The sequence below is a fragment of the Vitis vinifera genome, chromosome 6, assembly GCF_030704535.1.
Source record: "Vitis vinifera cultivar Pinot Noir 40024 chromosome 6, ASM3070453v1".
Classification (NCBI taxonomy): domain Eukaryota; kingdom Viridiplantae; phylum Streptophyta; class Magnoliopsida; order Vitales; family Vitaceae; genus Vitis; species Vitis vinifera.
In genome coordinates this window covers 18,449,089-18,466,887 of record NC_081810.1, presented here as the reverse complement: position 1 = coordinate 18,466,887, position 17,799 = coordinate 18,449,089, and the positions used below count along the sequence as shown (strand labels likewise).

Below are 17,799 nucleotides of genomic sequence, written 5' to 3'. Positions count from 1 at the left end.
AGGTTATTTTTTGTAGAAATATCAACAAGTGTAAATCCAAAAATATCTTTAAGTGATTCATCAAATTTTTAAAACTTCAACAAAGACCTACCTTTCGTAAAGAAAATGCTTTCAAACGTTCAAAAGATTTCTAATCCTCCAAGAATCACTCTTAAATGGACTCTTGTAACATATTATCTCAATTTTGACATATTATCCTGCTATGTACAATAAGATTTGTACTTGATGAAAATCATGGAATTTGTATCAGATAACAGCCCCTACTTTCAAGTTAAAAAGCAATCAAACTTATAAATGGAATTCTTATTGAACAAAACAAAAAAAAAAAAAAAAAGGGAAGAAGATAAACATGTGATTCTTGCAGTATAAATCCAAGAAACCCTCATCATGCAGAGTTTGAGTTGGAACTTAGAAATTTCTTCAAAGGGTAGGATAGATCTCCATTGCTTGCTGATCAGCATCAAGATCCATCAACCTTCAATGTAGACATTAAGCTTAAAAGTTTTTAACATTCTGATGCTCCTACTGAAGAGTGATCTCATATATAACTCCCTCAAGATTTCCCACTATAGTTCGGGTCCCAACTACCTCACTTATCTGCATCCCATGACTAATAGCTTCATTTGTAACCATTGCATCCAAGCTGCACAGACAAAGCAGTATAATTACAAACAAGAGTTATCATTCATTCCAACAAGCTCCCTCCATCTGTGTATTGTTTGCTTTGTTACACTTAGTGAAAAGAGGAAATGCTACCACAGTATGCCAGTCAAATTTGCTCAGATTCAAGGAAGATAATAATCAGGGAAACAACAAATGGGAAACTGATGAGATTGAGGTGGTTTTTAGCAGCCTTATTTCTTATCCTGTTCACAGTCAGAAAATGTAGAAAAAAACACCAACAAAAATAAAAGGGGACCTGCTAGCAGGAGGCAGAGAAGAGACTCCAGTTCACAAGGACACAGATTTCAATCTTGGAAACACCCGTTCATTAAAAACCCATTCATTAAAAAAGCCTAAAATGACAAAATTGCAACATCTAAAAAGTTAGCATGCCACCATGGCTCACCATGAAAAGAGTCCTCAACAAAGGCAAATCCATGTACAAGTGAACTGTTGGAACAGGACAAAAAACCAAAGAAAAATGCTCAAGAAAAGCAATAATTTATACAAGAAGGATCGGAGTTTTAGAAACACTATCTTTTGGTTTCTCTGTTTATCTGCATTTTTTTTTCTCTTGCCTTTTGACCACCTTTTACATTCCTGGGTGTATATATTCATTTCAATTATAAATGTATATTGCTCTAGGTTCTCCTGTTGGATGAACTGATGTGGATTATCAGTGCTGAGGTTCATTACAGAGATGACATATTTCTCCAGGCAATGAGCCAAATAGATGTTACAAAATATTATTGACAATACCAGTGGAATTTACTTCTGCTGAGGAGTTTTCAAGATTAAGATCGAAAAATCCTATTTTTAAACAACTATGTTACAAGAAAAGATTAAATGAATTAGCCATTTTATCTATTAAAAAAGATAAGAAAATTTTAATTAATAATTTTGCATATGTATACATACATATCAGGGTTCCTAATAGAATAGATTACTGACAACAAAGCATTACACTGTTAGCTTATGTTCAGAAGATGTCTTATTAAAGTTAGTACTATTGTCTAAAGCAAAACAATTCCACAAAGCCTCAAGACAAATAGTGCAGAAAATTAAATATTTTATTGGGTTACTTACATCTTAGCTCGTGATACATAGGCGAGAATGAATTTGCATTGTCCTCTTCTAACATGTAGGAGCTGTGCCACAGTATCAAAAAGTAAGGGAATGCTAGACTGCTGAAAGCTTACAAACTGTTAAGGATTTTTCAATATTGTCAAAGAGGAAGGAGGTACCAAACAAGAACTATTTGAAAGTTATCAAATTTGAATATAAATAAAATGATTTAGTGCAAGTCATTTGACACAGTTACAATATTACTAAACAAACCAGCACTCAAACTCAGGCCTAAATGTTTGAATTATAAACAAAACTTCAGTCTCCCATAAATTAACATAGGTGATAAGACTGGCATGCCACCTGCTAATCTAATAATATAATTTTTAATTTTCATGCATCTTAACATTATATAATTCCAAGCTTGTAAGAACCTTTTTCGAGCTGAATGGCATATAGCATAATAGTAATTCACACACACAGTGTACACATATATATATATATATAGAAGAGCTCAGTTGAAAATTTCAAAATGGAAGTGTTGATTAGGATATATATGTCCGCCCCAAGAACGAGGTCAAAACCCCCCGAATGTTCATCTAAAATTTGTTTGATCTGGGTAGAACTTCCCCATTCTAGCTTTTTGGCTACCAGTCCTGCATACAAGAGGTCAAATCAAAGACATCAGCTTATCCAAATATAGTTGTACCTTTTTGAGTTTGTTTCTTACCAGTGCAATTACGATTCTCAGAAGACGTATGGAGCTCTATATTTTTGTTCAGGATCTGAAAATGAAAGATGATATAAAGAGTTAAGTTACAACAAGACAAAGATAGAACTCACCAGATGTTCCAGCATTGAAATGAATTGTCATGTCCTTGCCTTGAGGACTTCCTCATTATGGTCAGTCAACACAACTTCATGGCAAAATCTGCTGCAGAGAATTCCAGTAACACCTGTGTTTCAAATGGAGACAATCACTTTATGGCATCAAGAACTGAAATTATACACAAAAGAGATATATTGGATCACAAAATGTTTGTAAAAAGATTATTTTTTTGATGAATAAGCAAAAAATGTATAGCAAAGAGGCGCTAAAGAAGCGACTCACAGAGTTACAGTATAGATAGCCTCACCCCCTTACAAAAGGACCCAACCCAACAATGAAAACACAAAAACCCTCTCCCTTAACACAAACACACCCATTCTATAAAATCTATTAAGGTTGAAGGACCATCTTTTATCCACAATTTGGTTTCCGACCAAAGTAAATACACAAAAGAGACTTTCAGCTTTTGAATGGACAGTACACCGTCCTCAAAAGCAATTGAATTCCTAGCCTTCTAGTATAGATACACAAAATGTTTGTAAAAAGATTATGGATAGTGGGACATAGACTTCACATATTCTGATAAAGCATACTCTGTTATATAAGCAAAGAAAGTAAAAGAGTCAGGAAAACAAACTTTCAGGCGTTCTGATCAAGAGCTACCTATAATGTCCCTCATCCATGAATGGAAAAGGAAAAGAAATTTTTTTTTTTTTTTTTTTTGGCTCTTTTTTTTCTTGTTGGAGGGGGAGGGGGCATGTAGAAATGGAGCAAGTAGTCTCCACCATGAAACAAAAGTACAAGGGCAATGTAACAAAAATTTGTAGTGGCACACTTGCCATTCATAGACAACCACAAGGCCTTCAACAGTCCCACCAGATAAAGACAGTCGAATTCAGTCCAATAAGAAAAAGTATTAAAAAGTGTCCAATTGAACAGTGTCATTTCTCTACCTCCAAATTGCTTATAAACCACGATAGAAAGAGACCCCACAAAATCTTCGTTCTTTGCCCAAGATATATCTAAAACACTGATGAAAATAAAATTCATCTAATTAATTTGTAACAGTCCAACAAATGTTAACCATGGGTGCACACTAGACCAAAGACCAAAGGCACCCCAACAATTAATGAAGGGATGGTCAACCAATGTTGCACTTTTGAGACAAATAAATCATCTGTCAACAAAAACAACGGCCTTTACAATTTGTCTAATCCACTACAAGAATCCTACCCAACGGAGTTGTCCACAACAAAATGGAATTTCAGTCCCTGAGTGTGTAGCTTAGTGGTAGTGACCTATGGCAATGAACCAGCAGACCCTGAGTTTGAGCCTCTCCTGTATTTTAGTGTAGGGTATATGAAGGGGCCCATATCACTCATGTTTTTCTTCACAAATAGTTGAGACAGATGCCTTACTGTCATGGCGGATTCCCTGTTATCAAAATAAAAAAAGCCCAAAACAGAAAACAAAAGAAATTTTAGAATAGACACCTCCTTCAAATTTTCTTATGGAGGAAGGAACCATCCATCGTAGGATGCAACAAAGTGAAAGAAAGAAATTAATGTCATGGCAGATTCCCTGTTATCAAAACAAAAAAACCCAAAAAAAAAGGCCCAAAACAGAGAACAAAAGAAATTTTAGAATAGACACCAACTTCAAATTTTCTTATGGAGGAAGGAACCATCCATCATAGGATGCAACAAAGTGAAAGAAAGAAATTAAAAAAAAAATATATATATATATATATAACTAAATTAAAAAATTAAAAATTAAAAAAATGTTCAAGATCTTTTGTCAAGTTGATACTTCCAGGGGCTCCAACCTGTCTAGTTTGAGTTGAAAACTACTTTATATTGCTCCCTTTGTTATGTTTGTAAGAAGTTAGATACAACGACTATAAAGGAAAGAGCTCTCAAAAAGCAAGTCCAGGGAGATCGCTGACATTAGGAAGTTCTTATGGGTTATTTTCTTGATATTTGGTGTGAGATGTATTGTTGAAGCATTTGATTCCTATAGCAGATAGCCTTGAATACTTTTTGTGTGCTTTGACTCTGCTGCTTCCTTTTCATGCAAGTGTTTTATTGACAAAAAATGATCAACAAGCCCCAAAAGGACACAAGAAAAAGCAAGGAGATATTCACTTACCAACACCAGAGCCTAACTCAATAACAGAACATCCTCGGAGAATCTCAGCATTCTTTGAAAGATAATCATTCAACAACATGGCACCAGGCCATACCAATTGTCCCGTCAAATCAAAATCAGCTGTCCCCACAAATTGTTAGTTTACAATGTGCGTATTGTAACAGCCTTAAAGTTACTAAAAGCTAACACAAAGTATTCAACTTCCAGGATGTATGGAAATTCAATTCCAGAGAGTTCACAAATACAAATAATAAAAAATTGAAAAAAAAAAAAAAAAAACAACTACAATGACAACACCATCACCCATAACATGGGCATGGTTTCCAACTGTCAATCATAGTTTGGTTATCCTCTCATCAAATACTCCAGATTTTTTTCCCATGAGAAGGGAGGAAGAATAGGTCAGCAGAGACAACCATGCAAGAAGTTCAGTCACCTCAACCTATAACTGTATATGATCACTTCGTACTTGTCAGATGGAGAATGAATAGTATGCTTCCAATCAAGAATATAGTGACAAATGAGGCACATAATTGTAATTAAACATGTGAACCATCCAAACGTTTATTTCAGATATCAAGAATGCTGAATGCCCAGCCACTTTACTCCACGGGAGCCTGAGATCAAATGTGTTCTTGTTCATGGAAATTCTCTCTTCCTCAGTTCTTTGACTTATATCAACTTTGGTACTAGATTAAATCACTATCACTCTTTGTGACAAAAAACCATATAGAATGAAAACAAAATTTTCTAGTAGCAAATACGAAATTGCAAACATCATACACTTTGGTTAGAAATATAAAATCACACTAATATCTTGCAAGTTGCATGTAAATTTAACCCATTTGAGAGCCAACCATACATCTCAATTATTTTTGTGATTTTTAAAATAATATTGTAACTTTATTTTTTATATTGTCCTAGTTCATGTTTGGTTGTAAACAACTGGGGCCTCGAAAAATTGAAATTGAACTGTTTATTGCTTTACATACTAAAAGATTCTAACCCAAACCCACAAAGACAAATCTACAGTCAAACCAAGATTTCAGAACCCCCACAGAATACAAATTCTAAATCAATTCCAAATCCAATTCCAGTTCCACAACCAAACACAGCTTCAATTTATTTTCCAAAACACACATTGCAAATCCAAAAATAAACTAAAGTTAAAATTAAAAAAAATAAAAATCATCAGAGAATTCAACATCACAGACAGTTATCGGAAGCATGTATGGGTATGGGTTTGGGTTGAAACTGACTTGAAGCAGAGTGGAGACAAAAGAGCTCAAGAACTTGAGACCCAAATGTGAATTTGGTGAGCTGGTAACTGCATATATGAAACAGCCAATAATTTCAACAAACAATGTTGAGAGAGAGAGGGATAGTTTGCTAGGCAGAGAAGGAAAGACATAATTACTCGTCATTGATGAAAAAGGACCCATCCAAGCACACAATATCATCTTCTCCTCCTCCTTCCCTCTCCATCCTTTTAGGCTTCTGTTGGCTCAATCCTCAAGGATTTTACTCTGATTTTGAGATGGGTGCGGGCCTCAGAGGTCCAACCCCATTATCAGGGTTTTCTCTCCGTTTGCCTTCCAAAACAGAAAATAGAAAAATATTAGTATGGTGAAACAATTTAAGTTTCACTTCTTACACATCTTGACAGATAATAAAATTTCAAGTAATTAGATATTTTTTTTAAAACTTGTAAAAAGAGTCCGTTTTGAAAGTGATTAATATATTTTTATTTAGAATGCATCCATTGTAAAAATAATAGTATGTTGGTAGGATATAAACTAAAAATATGTTTTGATAGTATCCTTTTAGTATATTATATAATGAAAAAGTAATTTTGGATGGCAATTTTTCGTTTTTTTAAAAATTATCACATACATAATTTTTATAAAAATACCGAACTAGATTCAACATTTTTCAAAATTACAGTTAAATAGACTCTTATTAAAGGTATGATTTGTTAACTCTTCTTAAAAATAATCTTCTATTTTCTAATTGTCATATTTCCGTTTTGGAAAATAATTATTAACAAATAGCCTCTATTTTCTATTCTTAAATATTTTATTTTATTTTATTTTATTTTCACTTGTTTTCTAATATCAAAATTTATTTTATAAAACATTTCTAAATTAATATTTAATTTTACATGCTACTTGTTAAATACTAATAGTTATTTAAAGGAAAAAAAAGTATTTTCCTTTTGAATCAATAGTCTCTTCATAATAGGAAAGAGGGTCATATAGATGTTTTTTATTATTAAATTATTTCATTAAAAAAATCAATTAATCTTCATAGTACTAAAAATTTTGATTTTGTTAGGATTACAATAAGAAGTTTCGTGACATATTATATGTTTAGGAATGCCAAGTGCCCCATTTTGATCAAACATCTTCAAATATTAAACTCTATAATTATTTTTAAAATTAATAGTGCTAAGGATAATGCAAATAAAATAAGATAAGGTTTTGAAGTGATAAAATGATAAAATAAAAGGTTAAGAATATTTTGCAAATTCATTTTCAAAATTGAAATGGAGTAGGATTACAATTAAATTCCTCTTCAACTTGAAGAAAGGCCCTATAAAAATGGGCATGAACTATACCTTTAGATTCAACACATTTCTTCTCTTTTCTTTGGTATCATAAGTTCGACTTGTAAATACTCATATCTTCCTCTCTTTTTTTGGTAGATATTCTCATAGAGTGAAGATGGTGACTTTTATAGATAATTGGATAGTTGATTCTGGAGCTTCTATGCATGTATGCGGCAATATAAGAGCATTCAACTACTATACTCCTATGGAGGAAGGGAGGAATGAAGTAGTACTGGTGGGAGATTCAACACCCTTGTCTGTAGTTGGCAAAGGACAAGTCATTCTTAAACTTACCTCGAACAACATCATTATCCTGAATGATGTTTTCTATGTTCCAAACATAGGCCGCAATCTTCTATCAGTTTCCCTATTAGGAAAAATAGGTATCGAGGTTTTGTTTGACTTTGACAAGGCTTTTCTCATGAAAAATAACATTTTTATGGGGAAAGGGCATTGTCACCAGGGTGTTTATGTATTAGAGTGTCGCGAAATATTTACTAGTAATATAGCTAGGGCTATTTGAGTTTTGATGGGAGGGCTATTGTAATTAGAGTCTATTTCATATTTGATAAAGTAGGACCCTTTAAATCTCATTATGATTTCTTTTTATTTTTTTATCATTTAAGTTTCTTGGTGGAATTTCAATCTTTAACAAGAGAAAATATGACAACATGTTAAATTGAAACAAACCTTACTTGCTTTAAATTAAAAATAAAATTCTAGATCTTCTTGTGCTTTGAAACTTAATCCACCCAATTTTTTTTCTGGAAAATATGAGATTTAAAAACTTAAACATAGTGTTAAATTTTGATTTCAATTTCACAATATTTAAAAAAAAATATATTAGCCTCAACCTTAGACATTTATTTTTCATCCTTTTCTATTTTTCTCTTTATTAAATAGCTTTTAATCACATTCCAATTTTAAACTAATATTTTACTTTTGGTCCAATTTCTCTCAAATCCTTTTATTATTCAAATGGAGTCTTCGGGCTTGGTCCTCTGTTATAAAAACAATTTTAATATTTGTTTTAAAAATATATATATAAAAGAAAATTTGTTTATTTTATGGTTAAAAAAAATAGAAAAATAGAAAATAGAAAAAAGTTTGTTAATTTTAGGTAAAAATGCCTTACACGTGAATTGAAGTCAACAAACTTAGCTTAAAATTTTTGAGTTTTAAGAAAGATTTGAAACCTAAAATTTAGGGTTTTAAGAAACATTCGAAACTTGAAAGATTGAAATATAATAATTTTTTAAATATTTAAACTATTAGTATGTAGATAATAATTGTTATCCAAACCACACAAATAAATAAAAAATAAAAAAGACAAGATTTTTAATGTGGTTTGAGAATCAATGTGAGCTCTACTTCCATGAAGTGCACCAATACTCAATAATTATTAATTAAAATAAATGAGAAAAGTTATAATAATAAAAGTTCTTAAAAAAAACTCTCAATTGCGACTATACTTTATAAAAAAATTGGAACCTATTAAATATATAATAGGGACATGCATGAAAAAATTAAAACCCTAAACATAAAAAGAACAAGTAAATCTGGGCAGTTCGACCTAGCAATATATGAAAAAAATTGAAACATAAAAGGGAGAGGCAAAGTAAGACAATTCGATTCCAAGACAAATTTGGGCAGTTCGATCTAGCAATATATGAAAAAAAATCGGAACATAAAAAGGGACAGACAAAGTAAGACAATTCGACTCCATAATAAAACTGATTCAGACTTCACATTCTAATAATAATTTATCAAGTAATTAATTTTATTTTTTTTTAAATGTAGTCCATATTGGAGTAATGAGAGTGTTTTTATTGATAATATTTCCATTATAAACACTTTTAAAAGAACAATCTTTTATTGATTAGATATGGTGTTTTGATTTAATTTATTATATCATAAAAAGTGATTTTAAATTATGATTTTTCAAATTTTTAAAAATGATTTTTAAAATTTTATCAAATACATAAGAAAGCAAAAACACATTTAGTTTTTCCGTTTTTCTTTTATTTTTTTCAAAATTTCTGCTAAATAGATTTTTAAGGTTTGTTTGTTAAGTTATTTTTTTTTATTTTCTGTTTTTCAAACATCTTTTCTAATTATCAAACATGTTTTTTTTATTAAAAAAATTCATCGATTTCCTGTTCTTAAAAAAAAATTGGGATATTTGCTTTCCATACATGACTATTCTAAGAACATATTTCTAAGAACATTATGATCATTATTAAAAAAATATATTAAATTTACATTATATATATTTATATATAGATAGATAAGAATAAAAATTAATATTTTCATCTAAAATACTAAACTACATAATAACAGAAGCAAGCCTTTTTCATCCAAAATTTCAAATTTCGAATAGAAAATATTAAAAACATAATTAAATATTACTAAAATATTTTTTTTTTTGTAAAAAAAATAATTTTAATTGATTGAAATTATTGATTTATCAAAATATTTTTAAAAAAAATTAAAAAACATTATTTTAAAATTTGATTCTCTTGAAAATTATGAGATGATTAAAATCAACACAGATTTTAAAATTTTAAATAGGATTAATGAGATTATTATCTGGGTCTTTGTTACTAATATTTAATATTAAAAAATAAATTAAAATAGAATAGTAAGATGATACTTTTATAAATATAGCAAAATGAGATTATTCCAAATACAGTGATATTAACATTATTGTAAAAATAAGGAGTGGGAGAGGATAGGAGGAGGCATGACTCAGACATGTGGGTGCAGCTCTGGAGATAGTAGATGGTCTCTCAAGGGAACGACTGCTCTTGTGACTGGTGGAACCAAAGGAATTGGATTGGTGTTACCTGTTCTTCTCTCTTTGTTGTTAACAGCATGCAGCTTTAAGACACCACGAAAGAAAACTTGGTTTGTTGACAGATGTGGCAGTGGGGGGAGGAGCTTAATTTACACTTCACTTATTTGAAACTGTTGGTTGTATTTCGTCAATTTGTGGTCGGTCGGTTCGGTTTTTAAAACCTTCTTATCATATTAAGATCGGTTTTTAAAACCTTGTTATCATATTAAGATCAATAATTGATTCTAATATCATCTGTAACAACTTTCTATCTTTACTTCATATATTTGTATATTTAAATACTTCTTTTTTATCAATAACCTAACACTTAAACATTTGAAGACAAGAATATTAAAACATTCAAACTATTAGACTAAGGTAGATAATAATTTTTCAAGTAATTAGATATTTTTAAAAAAAAAAAGTTGTATAGTCGGTTTTGAAAGTGATTTATATGTTTTTATTTATAATACCTCCATTATAAACACTTTTAAAAAAGAATCGACCTTTGGTAAGATATAAACTAAAAATGTGTTTTGATAGTTTTTTTTTTTATTAATATATTATATAATGAAAAAGCAATTTTGGATAGTGATTTTTCATATTTTTAAAAATAATTTCTAAAAAATTATCAAATATAGAATTTTTATAAGAATGAAAAAACACATTTAACCTTCTTTAAAATTATTATTAAATAGACTTTTAGGGTCTATTTGTTAACTCTTTTAAAAATCAATCTTTTATTTTCTAATTCTCATGTGTTTATTTTTTATAACAATTAACAAATAGTCTCAGTTTTCTATTCTTAAAAATAAAAAACACGATATTTTTAAATATATATATTTTACTTTATTTTAATTATTTTCATTTATTTTTTAATGACTCATTTAAAAAAAGAACGAGATAAATATGAAAAATAATTAAAAATAATACTATATATAAAATTTATTTTTAAAAAGTTTCCAAATTAAAATTTAATTTTACGAGCTACCCATTAAATATTAATACTAAAAATCAAATAATTTTGTGACATATTATACAATTAGGAATGCCAAGTGCTCCAATTTGATTGAACAACTTCAAATATCGGACTCTATCATTATCTTTAAAATTACTACTCCTAAGGATAATGTAAATAAAATAAGGTAAGGTTTTTGAAGTGATAAAATGACAAAATAAAAGGTTTCTTTATAAGAAGAATATTATGCAAATTCGACTTCAAAATTGAGACAAAGTAGGATTATAATTAAATTCTAGTTCAACTCGAATAATGGCATTATAAAAATGAGCATGAACCATGCCTTTACATTCAATGCACTTTTTCTCTTTTCTTCAATATCATAAATTTGTATAGCAGTTACTGATATCTTTCTTCTCTTTTCTAGTAGATACTCTTGTAGCACGAAGATGGTGACTTCTCTAAATAATTGGATGGTTGATTCTGGAGCTTCTATACATATTTGCGGAGATATAAGAGCATTCAACTACTATACTCCTATGGAGAAAGGTATGAAGATAGAATTAATCGGGGGAAACTTGAATCCTTTGTCTGTGATTGGTAAAGGGCAAGTCATTCTTAAACTTGCCTCGAACAACATCCTTATCCTCGATGATGTTTTTTATATTCCAAACGTAAGTCCCAATGTAATATCAGTTTCTTCATTAGGAAAAATAGGTATTAGGGTTTTGTTGGCATTTGACAAGATTTTTCTTATAAAAAATAACATTTTTATGGGGAAAGGGTATTGTTACGAGGGTATTTACTTATTAGAGTGTCATGAAATATTTAATAATAATATACCTAGAGTTATTTGAGTTTTTGAGGAAAGAGTGATTGTAATTAGGGCCTTTTGCGTATTGAATATTTAATAATTTATTATCTTCTTATTTGATTGATTGTTGTGATATGGCATGATAAAGTAGGACCCTTTAAATCTCAATATTCTTCATCTTTGTATGATACCTCAAATAATGAGAAAATTTATTAAAATTATGGTTTTTGTTTTTGTTTTTGTTTTTAAATCATTAAATTTCTTGGTGGAAGTTTAATTTTTAATGGGAGAAAATATAAAAGCACTTTAAATTGAAACAAACTTTACTTGCTTTAAATTAAAAATAAAGACTTAATCCTCACAATTTTTCTACAAAATATAAGATTTAAAAAATTAGACATAGTGTTAAATTTTGATTTCAATTTCACAATATTTTAAAAATATATTAGCCTCAACCTTAGACATTTACTTTTCATCCTTTTTTTCTATTTATCTTAATAAAAGAAAATTAAAAAAAAAAAGAGTCTGTTAAATTTGGGTAAACAAGTATATTGATATTCCCTCCATAGTTTTCAAAAATATTATTTGCAAAGTAAAAATACCCGAAACCCCAAACCCTAAACAAAAACAATTCCCATTGAATTCTGCAAACATACATTATGAAAAATTTTGAACAAGAAAAATAACATTTCAACTATCACTAAACCAAGCAATATCCCAACTAATTCTGAAATTTTAGTACGCAAAGCCCTAGACCCAATACCCTGATTAACAGTTTCCTTTAGATAGTTCTGTACCAATAAAATGACTGCAACAGTAACAATAGGTCATTGGCTTACAGTTACTTCAAATTATTGTATACCCAAAATAGTGATCATAACAATAATCACAGGTTGTTTGGTTCTCTGGAAACTATAAAGGAAATGAATGCGAAGCACAAGGGAAAAACTAAGTGGCAAAAATAAAAGGAAAAAAATAAAATACAAATTTGAACCCAGAAAAATTTTCATCCAGTCTTCTCCCAGATTTTCTCACCAATTTGTTGGTTGCATGAATTTTCCCCAAATTTGAGGATATCTTTTTCTTCCGATTTTGTTCAATAAAAAACCAAATAAAGTTGAAATTTTCCTTCATCCGCGGTCATTTCACACCTCAAACATGAGGCTCAAAGTGACATAAACATTTATCTTCTAATTGGAATTACAAATTCCCAAATTCCTGTTGAAATTAGTAAAATAAATAAATTCTATGATCTTTAATTCTCAACTTTAAAAAATTAACCCATCAACCCCAATGTTATTGTCCAAATACATAAAAAATTGTGAGTTAAACATGCTAATATATTCAAAACTTTTCAACAAAAAAAAACTTTTTCATATCTATTTTAAAACAATTTCATATCAAGATCAAATCAAATACATTCAAAATATCATTACTTTAGTTATCGAAATAACAAATAATGTCCAATTAAGTAGGACAATTAAGTAGGAGTCCACAAATGAGTGGCTAATTTCAAATTTATTCCATTTAAGTCAAACAAAACCAAATGTTAATAATTATAATTAGTAGATTATAGCGATAGAAATGTCAATAATTATAACTCATTGACTAAGGTCATAGAAACCAAAGTCAAACACTTTATTTCATTAATTCAAACTTACAAAATAAAATATTATATCTTCATAGTTTTCATTTAAAAATATATTTGATCCATGGGTAGAAATAAAAATAATATTTTTACATATTTCAAAATACAATATAAAAAAAAAATTCATTTTACAAAATCTACCTTGATTTATTTTACCTTGAAAAAACACTCAAAATCTTGAAGAATTTAGCTTGAAAATTTATTCCTCACCTTTACAGATTGATTTCTTTTTTTCCTTTTTTTTTACTCAACAATCTCCCGTTGCATGTATTCATTCCTCTTTTCTTCTTCTTCCTTTTTTTTTTCAAAATTGTCGTCCTAACATACTACCTCAAATTGTAAAATCTAGAAACCTTGCAATTCTTATTCTGATTATTATTATTATTATTGTTATTATTCTTTTTCCAATCTAAAGCCTCGATTTATTTATTTATTAAAAAAATCTAAAATTTCTTTTCTTTTACTGATTTTTCATTCATTTTTTTTCTATTCAATTGAATTTTTTTAAATTTTCCTATTTTCATCTTAAATTAATCTACCTTCATAAATTTCCAATCCGGCTATTGTCTATTTTACTATACTCTTATGCAAAAGTTGAATGGTGTTCCAAATCAGGTGTAAAAAGAATTTCAAATAAACACGCTTTTTATTTTATTTTTTATTTTTTATTTTTATGATTAAAAAGAAATCCCACAATGTGTGGATCGTTTCCTAATTATCCACCTAGGCCTGTACTGGCGCCGCCACTTATGGCGGGTTGGCAAAACTATCTTTTTAAAATTTAATTTATTTATTTTTTTCTAAATTTTCCTCCCCTCTCCCCTTCCTCAGCCAACCCCTTACGCCAATAAATTCTCCAAGAAACCCTACCTTCCGTCCTCCGCCTTTCTTCCTTTTCAGGTTTCTTTCTCTTTCTCTCTCTCTTTCTTTTCCCCCTGTTTGGTTGCCGAGAAAACTCAGTAAAAAGACAACAAACAAGGGGAGTTCAAGTTTGGAACTTTTCTTGTTTTTTCATCTGGGTTTTCTCTGTACAACCGAAACGGTGTGTTAGGTGGAGTGTTTGAGTTGTGATCGTGTTGATGTTTGTTTGATGATTGATTTGGGTTGTGTTCAATTATGGCACAGTTTGTAGAGTTTTTGTATTCCTGATTTGGTTGAAGCTTTAATTTCTATTGTATCTTTCATAGTTGCTTAGAACGTGTACTTGTTTTCTTCCCTGAACTATTTGGTAGCATTGATGGATGCGTTGGAGTATAGAATTCCTAGTTACGCAACAATGCAACTGAAACATTCTCTTTTTTTGGTCTTGAAACTGTGCTTGATATGCATATTTATGATATGAACATCCAATGCACTGTGGCAATGAGATTTTTTAATTTTTGGTTCATCTCTTTATATACAGTGATGTCATTATTTTCTGAAATCTTCTCATTGAGTTTGCCATTGTAATATCCCTAGTTTAGTCATCACCAAATAATAATAATAAAATAAGGATAAGAAATCTTAGATAAGCAGTCACGGAGAGGACTTACTTTTGTTGTGTATTTTTTCCAGTTTCCCTTGTATCTTCTGCCACGATGTCAAGTGTGGAAGAGCCGCTTGGTCTTGACAAGTTGCCGAGCCTGAGTACCATTGATCCCCAGGGGTTCTCCTGTCCTGATTGCAGGTCCGGAGCAGAGGATATGGGGATGGGAAGCTGCTGGATTGAAGGGGGAAATCGCAGCTCATCCAATAATTCCAAGTAAGGGTCTCTTCACAGATCTCTGTCTGTTGCTTTTTTTGGGTTTTAAGGCATTGAATTTTTATGTGGTATAAAACAATAAGTAAAAAATTTTGATGTCCATTTTCAAGCTTGTTCTCTCTTTGAGAACAGAAGGTAATAATAACTCCTATCTAAAATATAAGAATTTTTTAAAATTAATATATTTTTATTGCATCAAATTTAAAATTTTTTTAAGATAAAATATTTTTCGATAAGTGTTTGCAACTAAATTTTGAAGAAAAAGAATTCAATTAAGGTCATGTTAAATACATGCGTGAATGAGGAATAAAAATAGAGGTCTCATTCATTTCCTCGTTTATTCCTATATTTATTGAATAAATATTACTTTTCTTAGTGGTAAGGCTTGTTTGGGCCATATTTCCATACTTATTTCTAAGATTTGTTATTAAGTTATTTTTAGTATAAAAATAAAGGTGGTATTTAATAAGTTGTTATTCGTTTTATGCTACAAGTGTTTTGTAAAAGTATTGCTAAATGGATTCTAAGTCTCATTCTCTTATAGCATGAAGATGATTACTTATCTGAACGATTGGATAATTGATTCTGGAGCTTCTGTACATATATGTGGCAATATAAGAGCATTCAACTACTTTACTCCAATAGAAGAAGGTGAGCATCGAATGGTATTGGTGGGAGATTTGAGGCCATTGCCTGTGATTGGTAAAGGGCAAGTCGTTCTTAAACTTGCCTCAAACAACATCCTTGTCCTGAATGATGTTCTTTATGTTCCAAACATAAGTCTCAATCTAATATCAGTTTCATCATTAGGAAAAACAGGTATTAGGGTTTTGTTCGATTTTGACAAATTTTTTCTCATAAAAAATAACATTTTTATTGGAAAAGGGTATTGTTACAAGGGTGTTTATCGATTAGAGTGAAATATTTAATAATAATGTACCTAGGATTTAATAATAACGTACCTAGGGTTTGAGTTTTTTAGGGAAAGATGATTGTAATTAGGGCCTTTTTTCGTATTGGATATTTATGTTAAAAAAAAGACAATAATAATATATTATCTTCTTATTTGATTGAATCTTATGACGTGGCATGACCCTTAAATCTCGCTATGGGAAATTTGATAGAATTATGATTTCTCCTTTGGTTTTTGGCTTGCCAATTTTAAACTTATATTTCATTTTTTCGTCAATTTTCTCGTTATTATTTTGTTGGATTTTTTTAACATTACACATAGAGTTAAATTTGTTAAATTTTCTTTTTATTATTAAAAAGAAAGTACTTTGATTAAATTTTAAAGAATGATTTTTCAACTTTTATTTAGAAAATAATTTCTACAAATTTGTTTACAAATGATATTCAATTATCATTTTTTATTTACTAAAAGATTTTTACAAATTTACTTACAAAAAAGTATTTGTGGACCCCGCATTTCAGCTCATGCGTTTCCCACTCGATGGCGAAACTCGCTTTTTGTTTTATTTGATAAAATTTGATTTTTAGAAAAAAGATTGGAGTCGTCACTTATTTTTATTTTATTTTTAAAGGGTAAACAAAATAAGAAAGAAAAACCCTAAGTGTGACTCCTTGTTTCAGAAAAGGTGGTATGTGAAAAACTGGATCGAGTTCGGGAAGGTATGGTAGAGACCGTAGCACCCCTAAGTCCCTAAAAACGGGTCTCTAATAATAAAATGAAGCTGACGCGGCGATCAACGAGAAAGTCAATGAATACTCACCTAAATCATGCATAATATGAGAATCAAAACACGCAATAAAGATTGACTAGAATGAGAGTGGATGGGTACCTCGGCCATAAGCCACAATGCGCTATCAAGAAACGAGATTAGTGCACAATTAATGAATACAAAGTATAACCCATGCATATCGGAGTGCAAAACGAAGCTCAAGCAAAATATATTAAGCACGACAATTAACAGTAAAAAGGGATCAAACATAGGACCCCCAACAAAGCCCAATTTATTGTTCATGAGCTAAGCTCATAAATCCCGTGTTTTAGAATTATGAAGGAATCATTATTGCTTATGTAAAATCAAGAAGATCAGAAGATTATTTAGGAACTGAAATGGGATTAAAACTATTTGAGTGAAAACTGGATTCTTGGAGTTTATTTAAAAATTGGAGTATTTGGAATTATATTTAAAAAATTAGAGCTTCGGTAATAGAGAAAATAAGAAATGAACTTTAGGGAATTAAACTGCAAGGATATAGATTTTGAAAGTTGAATTTGTAATAATAATAATAACAAGGAATGAACTTTGGGAAATTGAACTGCGAGAATATAGATTTTAATAATAATAATAACAATAATATTAATTGTGATAATAATAATAATAAATGAACTTCAGGAAATTGAACTGCTAGAACATAGATTTTTAATAATAATAAGAAATGAACTTTAGGAAATTAAATTGCGAGGATATAGATAGATTTTTAATAATAACAACAATAATGATGATAATAATAATATTAGG

The 17,799-nt window shown here is 29.7% G+C and overlaps 2 protein-coding genes across 3 annotated transcripts; one reads left to right on the top strand and one right to left on the bottom strand.

The window, feature by feature from the left end:
* Window positions 1-145: 145 nt before the first annotated feature.
* LOC100251275 (uncharacterized) lies at window positions 146-6,310 on the bottom strand. Of its 2 annotated transcripts, XM_002265452.5 has the most exons (8): window positions 6,123-6,310; window positions 5,965-6,032; window positions 4,706-4,825; window positions 2,611-2,684; window positions 2,459-2,513; window positions 2,283-2,384; window positions 1,750-1,858; window positions 146-643 (listed from the first exon to the last, which is right to left on the bottom strand). In XM_002265452.5, the coding sequence occupies exons 1-8, from the start codon at window positions 6,188-6,190 to the stop codon at window positions 523-525; spliced, it is 717 nt and encodes a 238-aa protein (XP_002265488.1). In that variant the 5' UTR covers window positions 6,191-6,310; the 3' UTR covers window positions 146-522. The 2 variants fall into 2 exon arrangements, with proteins under 2 accessions (XP_002265488.1, XP_019076371.1); XM_019220826.2 differs by lacking the exon at window positions 5,965-6,032 and having other exon boundaries at window positions 6,123-6,308.
* An 8,002-nt stretch (window positions 6,311-14,312) lies between these two features.
* Window positions 14,313-16,385, top strand: LOC104879656 (uncharacterized). Its single transcript, XM_010653237.3, has 3 exons — window positions 14,313-14,469; window positions 15,124-15,310; window positions 15,855-16,385. The coding sequence occupies exons 2-3, from the start codon at window positions 15,147-15,149 to the stop codon at window positions 16,228-16,230; spliced, it is 540 nt and encodes a 179-aa protein (XP_010651539.1). The 5' UTR covers window positions 14,313-14,469; window positions 15,124-15,146; the 3' UTR covers window positions 16,231-16,385.
* The last annotated feature ends 1,414 nt before the right edge of the window (window positions 16,386-17,799 follow it).